This window comes from Erpetoichthys calabaricus, chromosome 13 (genome assembly GCF_900747795.2).
Source record: "Erpetoichthys calabaricus chromosome 13, fErpCal1.3, whole genome shotgun sequence".
NCBI classification, from domain to species: Eukaryota; Metazoa; Chordata; class Cladistia; order Polypteriformes; family Polypteridae; genus Erpetoichthys; species Erpetoichthys calabaricus.
The window spans coordinates 29,715,209-29,735,618 of record NC_041406.2 but is presented as its reverse complement, the minus strand read 5'-3'; the positions used below and the strand labels follow the sequence as shown (position 1 = coordinate 29,735,618).

The following is a 20,410-nucleotide window of genomic DNA, read 5'->3' as shown; positions in this document are numbered from 1 at the left end:
ATTTCCCAGCATTGTGCATATCCTAGGAGAAATTTTCCCTTTGTCATGTTCTTAGTATATTCTATAAGATCTCCAGTCATAGTTCACAGACTTGCAGTTGTTGTCTCTAATTTTGCTCTTTGTACGTTTGTGTGTTTATGTGCCAAACTACCTATCCAAGGCAGAGTCCTTTTTCATCTTTGCTTGTCTTGGAAAAGACTTTCCATCCTTCAGACTATGATATGAATAAAAGTTGACAAAAGAGTATTAATTTTATTCTCAACCTTTTTTTTCTGCTACATTTTATCACCTCACTATTTTAGCTTTTTCAAAGCAGATGTGGCAACAAAAGTTGAAATCAACTAGTGGAAGGCTGAGATCCTGATAAAAAGTCTTATTGAGTGCATTTTACTCCAGTCCACTAGATGGCAGCACAGGCTGTGAGGATTATTTAGCCTCACATACTTCAGGCATTCATTCTCCTTAGAGTAAGGCATCAAATACTTGACATCATTTTCTTCATAAGAAATACTGTACAGGAAACGTTTTTGGATTTTTTCCATGGTTCAGATTTGGCATTATCAGATGAGGATTTTGAATACAAGGAATAAAATCCAAACTATGTAGTCTTTGGCAGCAGACTTGCTATAGTATGATTTGACAGTGCATGCAGTTGGTTGCTTTGATCACAGCCCGGTATTATCATGTATACAGTTTTCATACATTGCCAGTTGTAAGTTTTACACAATTAGAATACATTAAAAAATATATCTTTCAAAAAAAGTGAGAGTACTAAAAAAATATTTAGCTTCAAAAGAGTTAAGAGTGCTTTTTCCTGTTAATGCATTTTTTAAGACTTCTTTGTGTGAAAGGAAAAAGATTCATTTTGACCTATTCCTGTTCATAGCCTACTTACCCTGAAAATTTTACAGAAGACACACACTTTACAGATAGCCTAATGCCAAGTACATCAAGCTACAGAAACAGTTTTCAGGTTACAAGTTAAGTACTACATAGGAAAGAATAAAAATCTACAAAAAAGAAAAGTAATCTTGGGAGGTACAGGGTCTAGCTTTTCACAATAAATGAAGATTCTGTTTTAAGCTTTTGTATGTTGTTGCCTGTTCCTCAATACACTAAATTTATTTTCTGTAATTTTTCCACATTGTTTGCTTGTGCATATTGTTAATTTATAAAAAAGCAAAATGAATTCAAAATTAGCGGGACTTTAAGATGATTGAACTGCTGAATCACATCCTCTGCAGTGATCATTATAAGAAGGTATATTTGTTTGAAGCAACAGTATGTGATAACATAGCATTCTCAATCTCACTTTTTCCAATTCATGGTGTGAGAGCAGAGCCTATCCTGGCAACACTGGACAGAATGTAGGGAACAGCAGTTGATAAAGCCCACTCCCACTCAAATTAAAGCTGATAGCATATCTTTGGGATGTGAGAGGAAAGCTGGAATACTACTGCAGAACTCGACATGAGCGATTATTGGATGTGTATCCAACAGGAACCTACCTGTTTTGTTGGCAGCATTGCCCACTGTAACACTGTGCTTTTCCACATAACATATGACTATTTAATCAGTCAGAGATATTTAGGAGGGTTTAGTACAGAGGCTAGATAATGTAATAGCTGAAAGAAGCATAAGTTTAAAGTAAATAAAGGAAAGCAAGCAGAAATATGTTAAAAGGATGCAGAAGTCATTGCTAGTAAGAAATTAGGATATCAAAAATCCAAAGAAGTCTTAAAAACAATATTGTGAAATGGAAGTCTGGTAAGAAAAATAGAGAGAGAGACAAGGAATAGCTGGGAAACTTAATGTCTTAGTAAGGCTGGATATCCTTTTAAATACCTGTGGAAAATGGGATTACCCCAGTAGTAGTGTTGATTAACATAATTCACCAAAGAATTTTTAATGGCAAATGTGCAGTGCTCACAGGTGACCTTGTTCACTGAATATTTCACTGAAATATTTTCTGGAAATTTGCAGTGTGGCCAGCTTAGACTTCTTCTTTCAGCTGCTCCCCGTTAGGGGTTGCCACAGCGGATCATCTTCTTCCATATATTTCTGTCCTCTGTATCTTGTTCTGTTACACCCATCACCTGCATGTCCTCTGTCACCACATCCATAAACCTTCTCTTAGGCCTTCCTCTTTTTCTCTTGCCTGGCCGCTCTATCCTTAGCATCCTTCTCCCAATATACTCAGCATCTCTCCTCTGCACATGTCCAAACCAGCACAATCTCGCCTCTCTGACTTTGTCTCCCAACCGTCCAACTTGAGCTGACCCTCTAATGTACTCATTTTAATCCTGTCCATCCTCGTCACACCCAATGCAAGTCTCAGCATCTTTAACTCTGCTACCTCCAGCTCTGTCTCCTGCTTTCTGGTCAGTGCCACCGTCTCCAACCTATATAACATATCTGGTCTCACTACTGTCCTGTAGACTTTCCCTTTTATTCTTGCTGATATCTGTCTGTCACAAATCACTCCTGACACTCTTCTCCACCCATTCCACCCTGCCTGCACTCTCTTTTTCACCTCTCTTCCACAATCCCCATTACTCTGTACTGTTGATCCCAAGTATTTAAACTCATTCACCTCACCAACTCTACTCCTTGCATCCTCACAATTCCACTGACCTCCCTCTCATTTACACACATATATTCTGTTCCTACTGACCTTCATTCCTCTACTCTCTAGAGAATATCTCCACCTCTCCAGGGTCTCCTCAACCTGCTCCCTACTATCGCTACAGATCACAATGTCATCAGCAAGCATCATAGTCCATGGGGACTCTTGTCTAATCTCATCTGTCAACCTGTCCATCACCCTTGCAAATAAGAAAAGGCTCAGAGCCAATCCCTGATGTAATTCCACCTCCACCTTGAATGTATCTGTCACTCCCACCTCAGACCTCACCATGGTCACACTTCCCTTGTACATATCCTGTAAAACTCTTATATACTTCTCTGCCACTCCCGACTTCCTCATACAATACCGTAACTCTTCTCGAGGCACCCTGTCATATGCTTTCTCCAGGTCCACAAAGACGCAATACAACTCCTTCTGGCCTTCTCTAAACTTCTCCATCAACATCCTCAGAGCAAACATTGCATCTGTGGTGCTTCAGTCTCCTTCAGATTGACTCTTCTGCATAGGATGTAATCTACCTGTGTGCATCTTCCTCCACTCTTGTATGTAACCCTATGTTCCTCCCTCTTCTTAGAATATGTATTCACCACTGCCATGTCCATCCTTTTGGCAAAATCCACTATCCTCTGACCTTCTTCATTCCTCTCCTTGACACCATACCTACCCATCACCTCCTCATCTCCTCTGTTCCCTTCACCAACATGTCCATTGAAATCCGCTCCAATCACCACTTTCTGTCCCTTGGGTACACTGTTCATCACTTCATCCAACTCACTCCTGAAATCTTCTTTCTCCTTCATCGCACACCCAATTTGTGGTGCATATGCACTAACAACATTCATCATCACACCTCCAATTTCCAGCTTCATAATCATTACTCTGTCTGACACTCTTTTCACATCTAAAACAATCTTGACATACTGTTCCTTCAGAATAACGCCTACTCCATTTCTCCTCCTATCCACACCATGATAGAACAATTTGAATCCACCTCCGATCCACCTGGCCTTACTCCCCTTCCCTTTAGTCTCTTGCACGCACAATATATCAGCCTTCCTTCTCTCCATCATATCTGTTAACTCTCTCCCCTTACCAGTCATACTGCCAACATTCAAAGTTCCTACCCTCAGTTCCACTCTCTTTACCTTCCTCCTCTCCTCCTGCCTCCGGACACGTCACCTCCCTCTTCTTCTTCTTCTGCCAACAGTAGCCCAATATCCGCCAGCACCCTGTTGACTAACAGTACTGGTGGCGGTCGTCGTTAACCTGGGGCTCGACCGATCCGGTATGGAAATTTGTATTGTTGTCCGCATATTGATTTGGCAAATTTTTACACCGGATGCCCTTCCTGATGTAATCCTCTCCATTTATCTGGGCTTGGGACTGGCATGAAGAAACACACTTGTTTGTGCATCCCCTGTGGCTGGGTTGCGGCCGGCTTAGACGAACTTTTGTTTTTCTTATACAGTAGGCTCATGATGTTTTTCGAGGTCAGCATGACATCACAGATTTCTAGCTGCCAATGTTGGATGTCACGGCAGCACAATGCTTAGCACTGCTGCCTCACTGCTAATGTCATGTTTTTTTCCTACAGAACTCAATCTGGCATAGTTGGCAGAAATTTCCTGAGCCGTAAGTGATGCTAAAAAGACCTTTGCACCACTCAAAACTAGTTCACGTTCTTCTTTTCTGTTGACTTCAGTGCTTTACACTCAGTTTGGCATAGTTTTCAAACATCTTCACAATTTAAAAAGAAAACTTACCGATGATCAGGCAATTTTTTGTTTGTTTTTGTTTCAGGTTATTTTTGTATGATGCTATTCAGTATAATTCAGAGCACCTGCACAAGTTCATAACTACTGTAGAATGCAATCATAGATCTTGCTTAACCATACAATATTAACATACTTAAACATGCAAATTATGTTAAACATATCATAAAATACAGAAATTTCACTCTGACTAGCATAAACAAATCATGACAATGTAAGTCCATTGACATTAAATTAGATGGAGGAGAGGAAAACAAAAATAATACACATGTGCACACAAGCTGAATTGCGTAAGAAAAGTTTCACTACAACAGATTATTACTTACTGTAGTTTATCAATTCTTATTTTAGCAATAGAATAGTAGTTGTCCAAAAATAGAATGCAAGTTCTGCATTCTAGTTCAATATTAATCTTGTTAATGTATGCTTAATTTTTTGTAATAATTTGACTGCCATGGCCAGGTATGACACAGTTTTAAATATTTTATAATAGATGATTTTTGTGAAAGTTAATGTTTGGTAAAACTGAACAGAAGCAAAAGTAGCACAGCCTTTAGATCAGGAGACACAGCATAGTTTTTTGTTCCCACTGGGTATGTTCACCTCATGTTTATAGATTCCAGGTGTGTTATCTGCTTTGATTAGTAAATGTTCACAAATACAAGGTTTGAGTCAAACACATGTTATTAAAAGACCTAAACCAATTAAACTTACATTCTCATTCTGTTGTTTATCATCACAAAGGCTAATGTCCTAACCTCAAAAAATAAGCATGTGTGATTTTTAGATAAAAGAATGTGAAATTTGATCCCTAATTAAAACAATATGGCAACTTGTCTGACAGAGTTCACACTTCTCTCATGTGTGTAATGTTTACACACCTTTTTTCCTAGTCTATTTTTAAGTTTAATGAAATTTGAAAGCACAAAGGACATACATTAAGACAAAATTATAATTTACAATATAAAAAAATTGCAGTCTCCCTCAATAAATGTTTGTATACATTTTCTTTGCAAGTGACTAAACTAATAGATAAATGATTATTACATGCAGGTCTTCTTTTAACAGAAAGATTCGAGATGTTCAACAAATGACCCGAGCTACTCTTTTGTTCTTTAAGTGCTCAATATATTGATCTTTCAAACAATACAATCTGCCCACTAGATGAAAGCTGTAATTTCAAAATGATAAATTGTTACTCTTTTTTGCATATATATATATTTATATCATATTTGTGTCTTTGTATTTACTCACTATGTAGTTGGTAATTTGCAAAGTTTATATGTGTATCTGTCTGTGAGTTTCTCACAGCACTCTGTGCCTGCACTCAAAGAAAAACAACAAAATGAGACCTTCATTCTTTTAAGTCTGCCTCTTTTGTGAGCTAAGGACATAGTTTTGTTCACTCAAATATCAAAATGTTAATTAAATGAATTCTGCTACTATAAATATCCCAAGGTTATTTTGTAAAATGTATTACATAAAATTAAAGATTTAAGCTTAGTTCAGATATAAAGTTACAGACATAGATATGGCAATGTTTTTACTATTAACATTTCATGTTTGTAAATCTGTGTAAGCACTCAAGTTCAAGTTCCTTTTACACGGTGATGAGTGCTGTACAAGTATAAACTGAATTAAATTGATAATCTAACAGGATTTTTGCAATTGCAGAAGAAGGAGTTTTGGCTGAAGTCACTTATTATGTTTCTGAGCATCATTTTGACTGGTTTATTTCTCTGTTCCTTTGTTCCTCACAGACAGGAAATAGTTTGATTTAAATTATTAGATCACAAAATATTTGGACAGGTCCTTGTTTGCATATTATTATAATTATTTATGATATTTTCAGTTTTCAGTTTGGTTATATTTTTTGCTTACATTTTTTTAGCCTGGAGACAAACATTATTGTCTTGTGTGTCATATCCTTAGATGGTGGTTTCTGTTTAGCTATAAGTCTAACTAGTAAAGACAGGTGAAAAACTTGTCTATAATAGCAAAGGCATTAAAGTATCCCATTTACACAAAATGCTTAGCTGTTTAAAAGGTAACGGAGTCATAAAAAAATTGCCAAATATATTCCAGCACAGTCTGCAAGTGCCTCTATCAGCATTATGACAAAATGGCTGTGATGATATATAGTTATACGTACAAAGAACCACTTCAGCTCTTGCCCCCACCAATAGCCACAGCATCTGCTTCAGTCAGCAAAACTCCAGCCCATTAATTGTCAGTTCCAATATCACTTTTTATCACAACAAATGTTAGATGTTTAAGCATATATTTCCTGCACTGGTCTTTAAAATCAGCCATTCCTTAAACTGTGATGCTGAAACACCGGACTAAGGATTTAATTAATATAATAACCTGAAACTTATTTTGTAACATAATCTTTTAAAAAAAGGTTACATTGTCTAGCATATGTGTCACTTACATGTTCATGATACATACAATGCATATACTTATTTAAGGTTGTTGTAAATTTGGATTTAGTGTAGCTGAATTTTGGTGTAGTTGTATAAACATACAACAGGAATACTTTTTCGTATTTACCTGCATTTAGTTGCTTTACTTGTTTAATCTCATTCATTGTCATGGGGAGCTTTACTTTATATAGTCTGTTTTATAGTGTTGGTAAGGGAGCACAAATACAGTGAAAACCCACAGAGAGCCAAGCCTTGATCATTTTCAGTTCTTTGAGTTCTTCAGGCAATTATCTAAGCATAGGCTTTAAGCTTCTCTTTTATTTCTCTGTATGTCCTTCATAATGTATAAATACAGTACATGGCCAGAAACTCCTCTTAAGCTTCAGGTCATGCCTGAACAGTCTGTTGAAGCTGCATGCTGTTTTTGGGTCTCCTTCTTGGGTGATTGTTTCTTACATTGAGTTTAAGTTGAATGTTGAGACAGCAGAGAAAAAGAAGCAGTATGTGTAGTGCCAGCAGGCCAGAGTAGTAGTATTACTGTTTATGCACTGGCCTCAGACGGTCACTTGGGCAGACACATGTGTCTTTACATATAATCCATGGCCATACATAATGCAGCTGGACCCAGACAGTGTGTAACAGTGTTGAAAAACTAATCCAGGCTAGAATTGATTAGGGGCCTAATGAATTAAATTAGGAGGCCATTAACTTAAAGTAATACTCTAAGTAAGACAACTATCAATAGCAGATGTAAAAGAAAAATCTAAGAATTTTGTTTCTTGTATTGCCTTAGGTGTTAACATGGACAATACAATGATCACTGTGCATTTTGTGCATAAAAAGTCCAATAACAAATGAAATTAGAGCAGCCACAAATTGTTATCTGGGTGTATTTTGATGTGTACTAAGAATCCTGCCAAGCAAGATGTTTATTGAAATGTCCATTCCCCAAAACTGCTCTTGAATAGATTACTCAGTGCCAAGTACCCCAGTTCAAGTGTATTGTCATGTGTAAACAGTACCAAAAATTTCTTCCTTGCATGTCTCCCACAGGTTACTGACAGTGGTACTCTACAATACCACCAACAGAATAGTACATCAAAGAATTGACTGTAACATCACATGATACATAGAAGAAACACTAGTTCTGCTGTCACCATTAGTGGCTATTGAGTAGCTTTAAGATTTGTGGAGCAAAGCTGTTCCTGAATCTACTGGTATAAGTGCTGATCGTCCTGAACCATTTTCCCAAATGGAGGAGTAGATAAGTGACTGTGCAGGATGTGCAAAGTCTTTAATAATATCTCTCTATTATAAAAAGAAATCCTGTCCCCTGTCCTGATAGTCTACGATACGTGATCTTCTCGGAAGATAATTTAAAGACCCGCAAGACGAAAGAGACCTGCCACGGTGCGTCTCACGGGAACATAGAACGAGAGTCTTGCAAGACACACCCTACTTACAAGCAATATCAAAAAAAAAAAACAAATCAGTAGTGTAAAGGCAGTCATGCAGCACACACAGCTCCAGGGCTCAGTGCATATAAAGTGTATAAGGTCAACACGGTAGAAACGAATAGGGTAGAAATGAAACGTTGACGATTAAACGAAGAAGAAAGAAAAGTGAGAAGAAAAGAGACCCAAAAGCGATGGAGAGAAAAAAATGCTAAAAAGAAAAACAATAATCTAGGTGCAAATTTAGAAAATAAGGAACGTGATGATCAGCCCGGAACAAGTGGAATGGAAAAAAAGCACGTCCAATCGGGCGTGGAGAAAAGAGACTCAAATGCGTTGGATAGAAAAAAGAGCAAAAAAGAATAATCGAGGTGCAAATTCAGAAAATAAGGAAAGTAATTATCAGCCCGGAACAAGTGGAATTGAAAAAAAAGCACGTCCAATCCGGCTCAGAATTAAAAGACAATGAATAAAAGAAAGTAGAACTTCATAAAGACGTTTACAAACGTTGATGCTAAACACATACAGAGCAGGTTAGAGACTATGAAACCAGTGAAATTAGAAAGGCTCAAAAAAAAAAACAAAAAACGGTGCTATACACATGTGGAGAAAGTTAAAGGATATGAAAGTAGGAAAATTAGAAAATATAAAAAAGGAAAGTAAAGATTGCAGTAGCGCAAACAAACAAACTGCCTCATTTAACTATGCACCAGTCTAACTTTGGTTTTGCACAATAATTACTAACACTATTGCACCTTAACACTTAATTCTACGTAATTCACATAATTTTACTTATATATTATGTTCTACTATACTGTTATCTTTCAATCTATGACTTTTTGTTAATTTAACTGATATTCTTCTAACTTTGCACAGTTTTTGATAAGTGGATCAGGATGCATTTCACTGCGTGTTGTCCTGTATAACTATGCATGCGACAAATAAAGAATCTTGAGAATTTCAAAAACGGAGTTTACCAGACATGCATTTATTGGTTACTTTATTCATGTATATATATTTATCTGTCTGCTTATTTAAAAAGCTACATTTACCCCAGGAGTCAAAAACGTTCTGTCTAGCCCTTGTACAAAAACCTAGACAAAAGCTGGGGTATCACCTTGGTAAGCCCATGTACTTTTGGAACTGTGAGAGGAAAATAGCACGACTTTACAAACAGGAGTCCAATGCAGAACTCTACTAAATATTAACTGCTGATGATGTAGATCGTTTTGTCTGTGCTGAAATTCCAAACAGAGAAACCTGTCCTGACCTCATTAAAAAGATTCAGCAGATTGGGACTCGCAAGATTACAAATATTGTTTTTACAGAAGTTCTGAAATAAAAGTGAAACTAATAAAATAGAAAACAATTCAAAGAAAAAAAAATCTTAAAAGTATGTATCCGGGAAACCAAACACGGGGGTTGGCGAGCAAAGCGAGCAGGGGGTGAAGCCCCCTAGTCTTATTAATTTTAATGTTGAATTAAAATCTTATTAGCCTTTTCCCATGCTCATAATAATAGCAGCATGACTTGGAATAAGAAGCACAAGAAACCTTTTACTTCATCTGACTCCAAGTCCAAACCAGAAATAACAGCTTTGTCCTTTTTGTGTCCCTACCAAGACAGCCACTATGCAGGTGCTTATAAGCAAATTCAAAGACCTTCTTTATGGATAGCCAAGAGCTACTATCTGATTATTCTCTTCATGCCAGTGCTTACTTTCCTGATATAACATTTCACGTTTGTTATGGTAAAGTACAGACATAGACATTTGTGTGTATGTTATTTAGCTGTACTATGAGTTCTTTCCAAGATCTGGAGTGTTCTGTTGCTTATGCCACTAAGCCTTTAGGCCAAAAAGGTGGGTTTCTTATTGTCATTTCTATGGATATTGCAGAGCTTTAGGAAAATGGTTGAAAAATAGATCATACTATCTGTGTATTACTTTGGAACAACTGTGAAGAGAACAGGCCATTCAGCCCATAAAGCTTGTTTATCCTATTCACTTGGATTGTCCAGAATAACATCAAGTTGGGATTTGAAGGGCCCTAAAATCCTATTCCCCACCACAGCACTTGGTAATTTATTCCATATGTCTGTGGTTTTTACCTAAAAAAGAAATTACAAATTTATACAACATCTGCCATTAACATATTTCCAACCATGTCCTTTTTTTTTTTTTTTTTTTTTGAATGACAGCTGGGAACCACTCTACTAATTCCTTTCATAATTTTAATTGCTTCTATCATGTCTTTATCTTCATTTGGTTAAACTGAAAAGGTTCCGCTCTCAACATGACAATTTCTTTTGTATAAAATTGATATGTGTTACAGTTTTGGCTTTGTTTCTTCCTATCTGTGAAATTGCTCAGTTGAAATTATTTAACAGAAAGCAAAGGGATATGCAGATTCATCACCTTCTGTCTCAGCTTCTGCCTACAACCGTGACACCATAAGCTATTGTATTGATTCATCTTAAGAGTATAGCCTAGGTTCATTCTGGTTTGAAATTATCCTGTGCTTGAAGCGTTTTGTTACTGTTTAAATTTGACTGTTTCACAACTGCTGCGATATATAAGACTTCGTGTTTTGGAAGCATGAATAATAATAAATAATAATAGTGATTTTTCATAGACCTTGTGTATAACTGTAGGTATATCATTGTCAAAAGTAGCCTACTATTCTAATTTTTTAACAAGTTCTTCTTATTCTTCTTCTTTCAGTTGCTCCCATTAGGGATCGCCACAGCAGATCATCTTCTTCCATATCTTTCTGTCCTCTGCATCTTGTTCTGTTACACCCATCACCTGCATGTCCTCTCTCACCACACCCATAAACTTTCTCTTAGGCCTTCCTCTTTTCCTCTTCCCTGGCAGCTCTATTCTTAGCATCCTTCTCCCAATATACTCACCATCTCTCCTCTGCAAATACTTTTGATAGCACATTGTATTGTCTAGTTTAAAGTAATGTGAACAAAAAAAAAGGAATTTCTGTGGTGAGGACGGTGTGTTGCTAGTTTTTCTCTCTAATCATCTATTGTTCCTTGGCATATCATTCAAGATGTGTCAGTGAATGGTGTTAATGTTACTTGGTCAAAATTGTCATTTTGTTTCATTGTGTCAAACCCTTCCCTTTGGCTGATCCTTATATAATGTTATTAACTGAATTTTCAAATACTACCTTGTGTTTTACTAGAGTAACACTTCAATTACTATGTTTTGCACATATTTGGTGAATATGACAATAGAAATTTGTGTACATAGAGGTTTCTCTCATCCCCATAGAAAGGATGCCATTGTATACTCCCTTTCTTATTGGCTGCATTGTTGTAACATTGTGTTGTCAGGTTATAGATACCAAGGTCGTGACACAGTAGCACATTCTTTAACAGTCAAAGCTGTGCTATTCATTTTGTTTGTGTGGTAAAATGCAGCAAATGGTTGATTCATGGCTTGTCAGCACGTTATAAAATTATGCTGCTAAGATCTAACATTTCATCCATTATTATTGTGCCAATACTTGCTTCAACTCACAGTAAATAATTAAAAGACCTCTTCTATGGAAAAGAAAATTAACATGTAGCGATGTCTCAAAGGGCAATACTTTTAACCTCTAGGAAGTAAACAACACTATTTATACATTGCATTAGCTATACAATGAGGATAATATATGAAATTTACTTAAGAAAAATGTCCAAAGCCATCAGCATGCAGGAAGCAAACAAAACTGTGGAAAGTATATTCTTGCCTATGGATCTCAAGTTGGTTAACCAGCAGGAGACAAGGAGTACAGATAAGAGGAGAATGCTCCATATGGAATGAGGTCATCAGTGGAGTCCCTCAGGGGTCTGTCTGGAGATCGTTACATTTTCTGAATTAAATTAATGACATACATGTATATTTCAGTATAGTTAGTAAACATATGAATTTGCAGATGATGTTAAAATTGGAGAAAAGGTAGACAATGAGGAGGCAACAAAAACAATTCAATAACACTTGGGAAAGCTTCAGAACTGGACAAACACTTGGAAAATGCACTGTAATCCAGAAGAGTGCAGAGTGCTACAATACACATGGGCAAAAGGAATATCAGTTATAAATACATAATGGGAGACGCAGTGATACTGGAAGCAACTTCTGAAAAGCATTTATGGAGTTACAGTGGTGTGAAAAACTATTTGCCCCCTTCCTGATTTCTTATTCTTTTGCATGTTTGTCACACAAAATGTTTCTGATCATCAAACACATTTAACCATTAGTCAAATATAACACAAGTAAACACAAAATGCAGTTTGTAAATGATGGTTTTTATTATTTAGGGAGAAAAAAAAATCCAAACCTACATGGCCCTGTGTGAAAAAGTAATTGCCCCCTGAACCTAATAACTGGTTGGGCCACCCTTAGCAGCAATAACTGCAATCAAGCGTTTGCGATAACTTGCAATGAGTCTTTTACAGCGCTCTGGAGGAATTTTGGCCCACTCATCTTTGCAAAATTGTTGTAATTCAGCTTTATTTGAGGGTTTTCTAGCATGAACCGCCTTTTTAAGGTCATGCCATAGCATCTCAATTGGATTCAGGTCAGGACTTTGACTAGGCCACTCCAAAGTCTTCATTTTGTTTTTCTTCAGCCATTCAGAGGTGGATTTGCTGGTGTGTTTTGGGTCATTGTCCTGTTGCAGCACCCAAGATCGCTTCAGCTTGAGTTGACGAACAGATGGCCGGACATTCTCCTTCAGGATTTTTTGGTAGACAGTAGAATTCATGGTTCCATCTATCACAGCAAGCCTTCCAGGTCCTGAAGCAGCAAAACAACCCCAGACCATCACACTACCACCACCATATTTTACTGTTGGTATGATGTTCTTTTTCTGAAATGCTGTGTTCCTTTTACGCCAGATGTAACGGGACATTTGCCTTCCAAAAAGTTCAACTTTTGACTCATCAGTCCACAAGGTATTTTCCCAAAAGTCTTGGCAATCATTGAGATGTTTCTTAGCAAAATTGAGACGAGCTCTAATGTGCTTTTTGCTTAACAGTGGTTTGTGTCTTGGAAATCTGCCATGCAGGCCGTTTTTGCCAAGTCTCTTTCTTATGGTGGAATCGTGAACACTGACCTTAATTGAGGCAAGTGAGGCCTGCAGTTCTTTAGACGTTGTCCTGGGGTCTTTTGTGACCTCTCGGATGAGTCGTCTCTGCGCTCTTGGGGTAATTTTGGTCGGCCGGCCACTCCTGGGAAGGTTCACCACTGTTCCATGTTTTTGCCATTTGTGAATAATGGCTCTCACTGTGGTTCGCTGGAGTCCCAAAGCTTTAGAAATGGCTTTATAACCTTTACCAGACTGATAGATCTCAATTACTTCTGTTCGCATTTGTTCCTGAATTTCTTTGGATCTTGGCATGATGTCTAGCTTTTGAGGTGCTTTTGGTCTACTTCTCTGTGTCAGGCAGCTCCTATTTAAGTGATTTCTTGATTGAAACAGGTGTGGCAGTAATCAGGCCTGGGGGTGGCTACGGAAATTGAACTCAGGTGTGATACACCACAGTTAGGTTATTTTTTAACAAGGGGGCAATTACTTTTTCACACAGGGCCATGTAGGTTTGGATTTTTTTTCTCCCTAAATAATAAACACCATCATTTAAAAACTGCATTTTGTGTTTACTTGTGTTATATTTGACTAATGGTTAAATGTGTTTGATGATCAGAAACATTTTGTGTGACAAACATGCAAAAGAATAAGAAATCAGGAAGGGGGCAAATAGTTTTTCACACCACTGTATGTTAAAACAACATTTTTATCACGTAAGGAATTGGACAAAAGCTATTAAAAATTAAAAAAAAAAAAAACCAAAAGGTTATACCATAAACACCATTGAATATAAATCAAGGGACATTATGCCCAGACTATATGATGTGCTAGTGAGACCACATCTACAGTATTGGGTGCAGTTCTGGTCATCACATTATAAGAAAGCCATAGCAGCTCTTGAAGCGGTGCAGAGGAGAGCAATTAAGCACACCCCACGACTTAAGGATGTGTCCTACTCTGAAAGACTCGGAGAATTAAACCTGTTCATTCCAGAGCAGAGGAGACTGTGAGTACCTAATACAGGTCTTCAAAATTTACAAAGGTATTTATAAAGTAGATTTATCAGAATTCTCTCAACCTAACAGAGAATCACATACTAGATGATACCAGTGGAAAATAAAAATGGAAGATCATTTAGAACTGAAGCCTGTAAGCACTTCAATATGCAAAGACCTGTGGGACTCTGGAACAAACTACCTTGTTAGGTAGTTGAAGCAGAAGCTTTTACAACCTTTAAAAGCCACCTGGAAGAGATATTGGGACAGCTTAGCTCTTAGCTAAAAAAATGAGCTTTCTTGTTTATCAAATTTTTTATGTCCTAAAACATAAAAAGAGAATTTATAACATAAAATCAAGATCAATAACATATTCCTTGTTCTGATGATTGATTGGTAGTTAGTCAAGTTAACTGCCTTCATCATAAAAATGACTGGTAGCTGCTACACCCTGATCTAATAGCTTGCATTTTTAAATTTGTTGTTGGAGATATTTGAGCCAGCCGGTAATTATTTTAGTGTGCATTTTACTGTTTCCCATCATAGGAAACCCACAGCCATGTCCTCACAGCAAATGGCTTGTTGGGCCGCTAGGCACAGCATCCTTATAACACAAATACCAATTTTTCTGTAATTTTGACATGCCGATCACCCTATTAACACACATTTGGAAAAGTTGTAAAAATGTCAAACAAGTAGAAAAATAAATGGTATATTTTAAACTTACAGATTTCCAATGTCATACCTGCCACTGTTATCCATGCCGTATCCATAAGAGAATGGAACCATTTCAAAAAGTTATACCCCGGGTAAATAATACACGCTTGTAATTTTTGAAATAAAGTAGGAAAATGAAATTTTTTCCTTCAGACATTAAAAATCTCAGAATGAGTGCCATCCTTACTTAGCTTGGCAATCAGATACGTGCCATCCTTAGCTCGGCAACTATTTCTCTATATCCTTGTACTCTGAATTGTTGTAATGATTTCCATAGCTATGAAGATTCCCCTCTCATTAATGGGCCATGACATCATTTTTTTTTCTTTTGGTAAAGAAGATGACAACACCTAGCAGTGCAAAATCACAGATTCTGGTTGATTACTCTCACTTTGTGTGCCAAAATAAGGATGAATGCTATTAATATGCTAGCTGTTGCATCAAAGCATTTTTATGTAAAAGTTGAGGCTTTTTACTTAGCATTTCCTGAGCTATACCATTTTTATAAACGCCCTGTAATGTGTACTGTACATTGATTTTTTTGTGTTTTAAAAATATTTAGCAGTTTAAATAAAATTATGTATTATTCTGTTCAAATCATTATCGAAAACTACACTTATTAGTAATGCTTCAAAAGATCTCATTTGATGAATAAGTAAATTTGATTGGCCTGCCATAATTGCCCCTATTTGGCTTCATGCAATGGCTTAAATGTACTACATTTGTTGCATTAAGTATTCTATAGTACATGTATTTAGTGCTTACGTGCACAGTTTTGGATATTGTGCCATTGTTTTTCTAAGGTCATCAATATACAAAGCTTCTGCTGGCTAATGCTTTTTTATTGTTCTTTTTCTCATAATATCACGGTTGAATCTTTTTTTTTTTTCTGCATCCCATCTGCCTTATTAGAATTCAGTAGCTCTTCATCAAACTGGAGAGGTTTTGCATTAATTACCCTTGCTGATCCACTTTATATTTTATGGGAAAGAGATCCATACATTTTAAAAAGGAGACCGAGAATAAAGAACAAAAGGCTTAATATATATGAAACATTTTTACTTTGGTTTAGGTGTTTCCAATATTTTAAGATGCATTTATGAGAAAAAAAATCCAAATATGCATGAGTTTAGCTGTATTAAAACTTGATCATTTCTCCCATTTCTTATTTTAAGCTTTCCCTCATTCTCAATAGCTGTAGATGCACAGTAATTAGCCCTGCTGCATGGCAACCTCAAAGTCCAGTGCAGGTACTGTCTATGTGGATTCACCTGCTCACCCAGTGTCCTTGTGCCACTTTCCTTCATACAGACCTTCAAGTCGGGCTAATAATCCCCTCTAACTTGTCCCATATTAGTGAGTGTGTGTGTATTTATGATCAGTTGATGCCCTGGGTAAAACTGATTCTTGCCTTTTGTCCATTACTGTTGGGATTGGCTATGGCCTCTTCAGCCCTGAACCAGATTCTGGTAATGGGTTAGATAAAGGATGGATATATTCTCAATAGTTTAGTAGTAATTTACATTTGAAAAATACAGTCATGTGAAAAAGTTGGGGAACCCCTATCGGCCTGAATAATAATTTACTCTACTTTCAAAAAAAAAGTTAACAGTGGTATGTTTTTCATTTCCTAGGAACATCTGAGTACTGGGGTGTTTTCTGAACAAAGATTTTTAGTGAAGCAGTATTTAGTTGTATGAAATTAAATCAAATGTGAAAAACTGGCTGTGCATAAATGCAGGTCCCCTTGTAATTTTGCTGCTTTGAATGCATGTAACTGCTCAATACTGATTACTTGCAACACCAAATTGAACTTCATAGACAGGTGTGTCCAATCATGGTAAAAGGTATTTAAGGTGGTCAATTGCAAGTTGTGCTTCCTTTGACTCTCCTCTGAAGAGTGACAGCATGGGATCCTCAAAGCAACTCTCAAAAGATCTGAAAACAAAGATTGTTCAGTCTCATGGTTTAGGAGAAGGCTACAAAAAGCTGTCTCAGAGGTTTAAACTGTCAGTTTCAACTGTAAGGAATGTAATCAGGAAATGGAAGGCCACAGGCACAGTTGCTGTTAAACCCAGCAGGTCTGGCAGGCCAAGAAAAATATAGGAGTGGTATATGCCCAAGCAGAATTGTAAGAATGATTATAGACAACCCACAGATCACCTCCAAAGACCTGCAAGAACATCTTGCAGCAGATGGTGTATCTGTACATCATTCTACAATTCAACACAATTTGCACAAAGAACATCTGTATGGCAGGGTGATGAGAAAGAAGCCCTTTCTGCACTCACGCCATGAACAGAGTTGCTTGTTGTATGCAAATGCTCATTTAGACAAGCCAGATTCATTTTGGAACAAAGTGCTTTGGACTGATGAGACAAAAATTGAGTTATTTGGTCATAACAAAAAGTGCTTTGCATGGCAGAAGAAGAACACTGCATTCCAAGAAAAACACCTGCTACCTACTGTCAAATTTGGTGGAGGTTCCATCATACTGTGGGACTGTGTGGCTAGTTCAGGGACTGGGGCGCTTGTTAAAGTCAAGGGTCGGATGAATTGAACTCAATATCAACAAATTCTTCAGAATAATGTTCAAGCATCAGTCACAAAGTTGAAGTTATGCAGGGGTTGGATATTCCAACAAGACAATGACCCAAAACACAGTTCAAAATCCACAAAGGCATTCATGCAGAGGGAGAAGTACAATGTTCTGGAATGGCCGTCACAGTCCCCTGACTTGAATATCATCGAAAATCTATGGGATGATTTGAAGCAGGCTGTCCATGCTCAGCAGCCATCAAATTGAACTGAACTGGAGAGATTTTGTATGGAAGAATGGTCAAAAATACCTCCACCCGGAATCCAGACACTCATCAAAGGCTATAGGAGGACAGCATCTAGAGGCTTTTATATTTGCAAAAGGTGGCTCAATTAAGTATTGATGTCATATCTCTATTGGGGTGCCCACATTTATGCACCTGTCCAATTTTGTTATGATGCATATTTCAAATTTTCTGTTAATACAATAAACTTAATGTCACTGCTGAAATACTACTGTTTCCATAAGGCATGTCATATATTAAAAGGAAGTTGCTACTTTGAAAGCTCAGCCAATGATAAACAAAAATCCAAATAATTAAGAGGGGTTCCCAAACTTTTTCATATGACTGTACAAAGGACAAAGCTTTTTATAAGAGTTATTTTTAGATTATGTATAGCCGGAACATTGTTTAAAAATAAACAAATAAAGTTAGAAAATGTACACATGGTGTAACATTCTGGTGCAGAGTAGTCTCAAACAAAAGAGTCCAAGATGGGAGTAACTGGGGAAGGCAAGTGGCTGGCCTTATAGGCAGTGGGAAGGAAGAGGAACAGGCAGAAGTGCTGTGGTCTGGAGACGGAAGTAGAACTTGTTAGGGTTTAGGTGGTCTTCTGGTGATGTGCAGAGGAAGGAAAAAATACATTAGTGCACTTCATCAACCCCTGACCCGGTGTTTTACCCTTAGTTAAGTCCATTGACTGCCTCCCATGCACACGTGTGTGACACAGGAAAATATTCATTATATGTAAGTTTGTGTAATTGCTATCAAAGGTAAAATTTAAACAGTAAGTTAATCTGTAGATAAAGTCACACAGACTGCTTCTCTTTTAAGATAAATTCATTTGCAGATTCGCCAATGGTTTTCAATGGGAGGTTTTGAAATTTCAATGCTTTGTTTAGCGCAATCCGTTTGAGGTATGTCAAGAAAAATGATCTTTCCCCATAAATTATCTTGAAGAGTAAGTTTGCAAATTTAAACAAAATCAGTTTACAGTGGGTTGAGTTGTTTAATGCAGACAGACTGACATGGCTATCACAGTAGTTGCTTCTCACATTTTATTTGAATGTACCTAAAAAGACTAAGCTGCAGTTGACTCACATTTTTTGTACAATATCTTTATTAAAATTATAAAATTGCTGGCAGATTTTCCAAACATTGGGTTCAGTATTATATTCTAATTCTAAGTTCTTTTTTGGGCTGAATTTCTTTTTTTTAATATAATTTTCATATTCTTACGGTTTGCAGTTGGGTTTGTATTCTGGAAACTCTTATTTCCTCTTGTGTGCTTTTGGAGCAGTTGATAAGTATATACATTTTCCTTGTGTTTATATATACTTTGTAGCACTCTGAATTTTGTAGTCTTAAGGATGCAACTCTACTTCTATAAATGAAAATGACATTTGAGAAAATGAATGATAATAAACTTATTCATATATTTGTAATTTGCCTGAGCAAAATATTGTGTCACTTTTTTATTGATTGCAGGCTCTGGAAGCAATCCTAAACTTCAAATATTCTGGTGGACCAGGTCATGTAGAAGGTTATTACAGGAACCTGTCACTGGGTCTACATGTGGATGTGGAGCCCTCTGTCTTTTTCACACGTGTTAGTACCCTTCCAGCAACAAGGTAAGTTGGATCTAGAAAGCTAACCTGACCCATTGTTCTAATTATCCTTACTAAATAAAATATTATTTTTAAGCGTATATTCAATAATTGACAAACAATTCAGAATTTTTCCAAACGTCACAGGAAGACATTTTTCCTTCAATCTTAAGAACATTATTTTTGTTATCAGTGCAGCATAATTAAAGACCCATTCCTTTTCAAAGTGTCTTCTCCAATTTTTTCAAGGTGTTATTACACTAAATTCCTTTTCAGCAAATGAAAATTGTTTATATTCTACAAGGGAAAAGCTTACATTTTTCTTCTTCAGCTTTGTATAATCTTGTTTTAGTTTAATAATCATTCATAGTAGCAAAGAGATAAAAGAACTCTACTCAAGTATGTTTACTCAATAAATGTGTGTTAGAGTATGTGATGTTTTTATTTTTTTCATCTAAAATATATTTCTTGTCTGTATTACATATACCCTAAGTTCTTGTCTATAAGCCGGACTCATGTATTAGCCGGAGACCAAAAATCATACGAATTTTTAAAATAAAATCGTATCATAGATAAGCCGGACTCATGGATAAGCCGAACGTACTATAACCTATAACTAATAGAAGGGAGGGAGGTCAGTGGTCTCACTCGCGCCCATTTAATTTCTTTAAGGGGGGAGAGAGTGTGAGATATTGCCGTCTCTCTCACTCCCCGCATGGCGCGGTTGGAGCGGCCGGAGCGCGTTCTTTCTGCTCTGGGCGTCGCCGAGTCAACACGAGCGCGTAGCGGTCATTTAAATTGTGATTTTATATGTAAGCATATTTAAATATATATCGCGGATTTCTGCGGACAATGGGTCTTTTAATTTCTGGTACATGCTTCCTCA

General features: G+C 36.9%; 1 protein-coding gene across 1 annotated transcript in view; it reads left to right on the top strand.

Moving 5' to 3' along the window:
- trappc9 (trafficking protein particle complex subunit 9) overlaps positions 1–20,410 on the top strand; it is an 845,084-nt gene that overhangs the window by 273,250 nt on the left and 551,424 nt on the right. Inside the window, exon 18 of the mRNA XM_028818061.2 lies at positions 19,406–19,548. Coding sequence (XP_028673894.2) covers positions 19,406–19,548 — 143 coding nt within the window. The remainder of the gene's footprint in view (positions 1–19,405; positions 19,549–20,410) is intronic.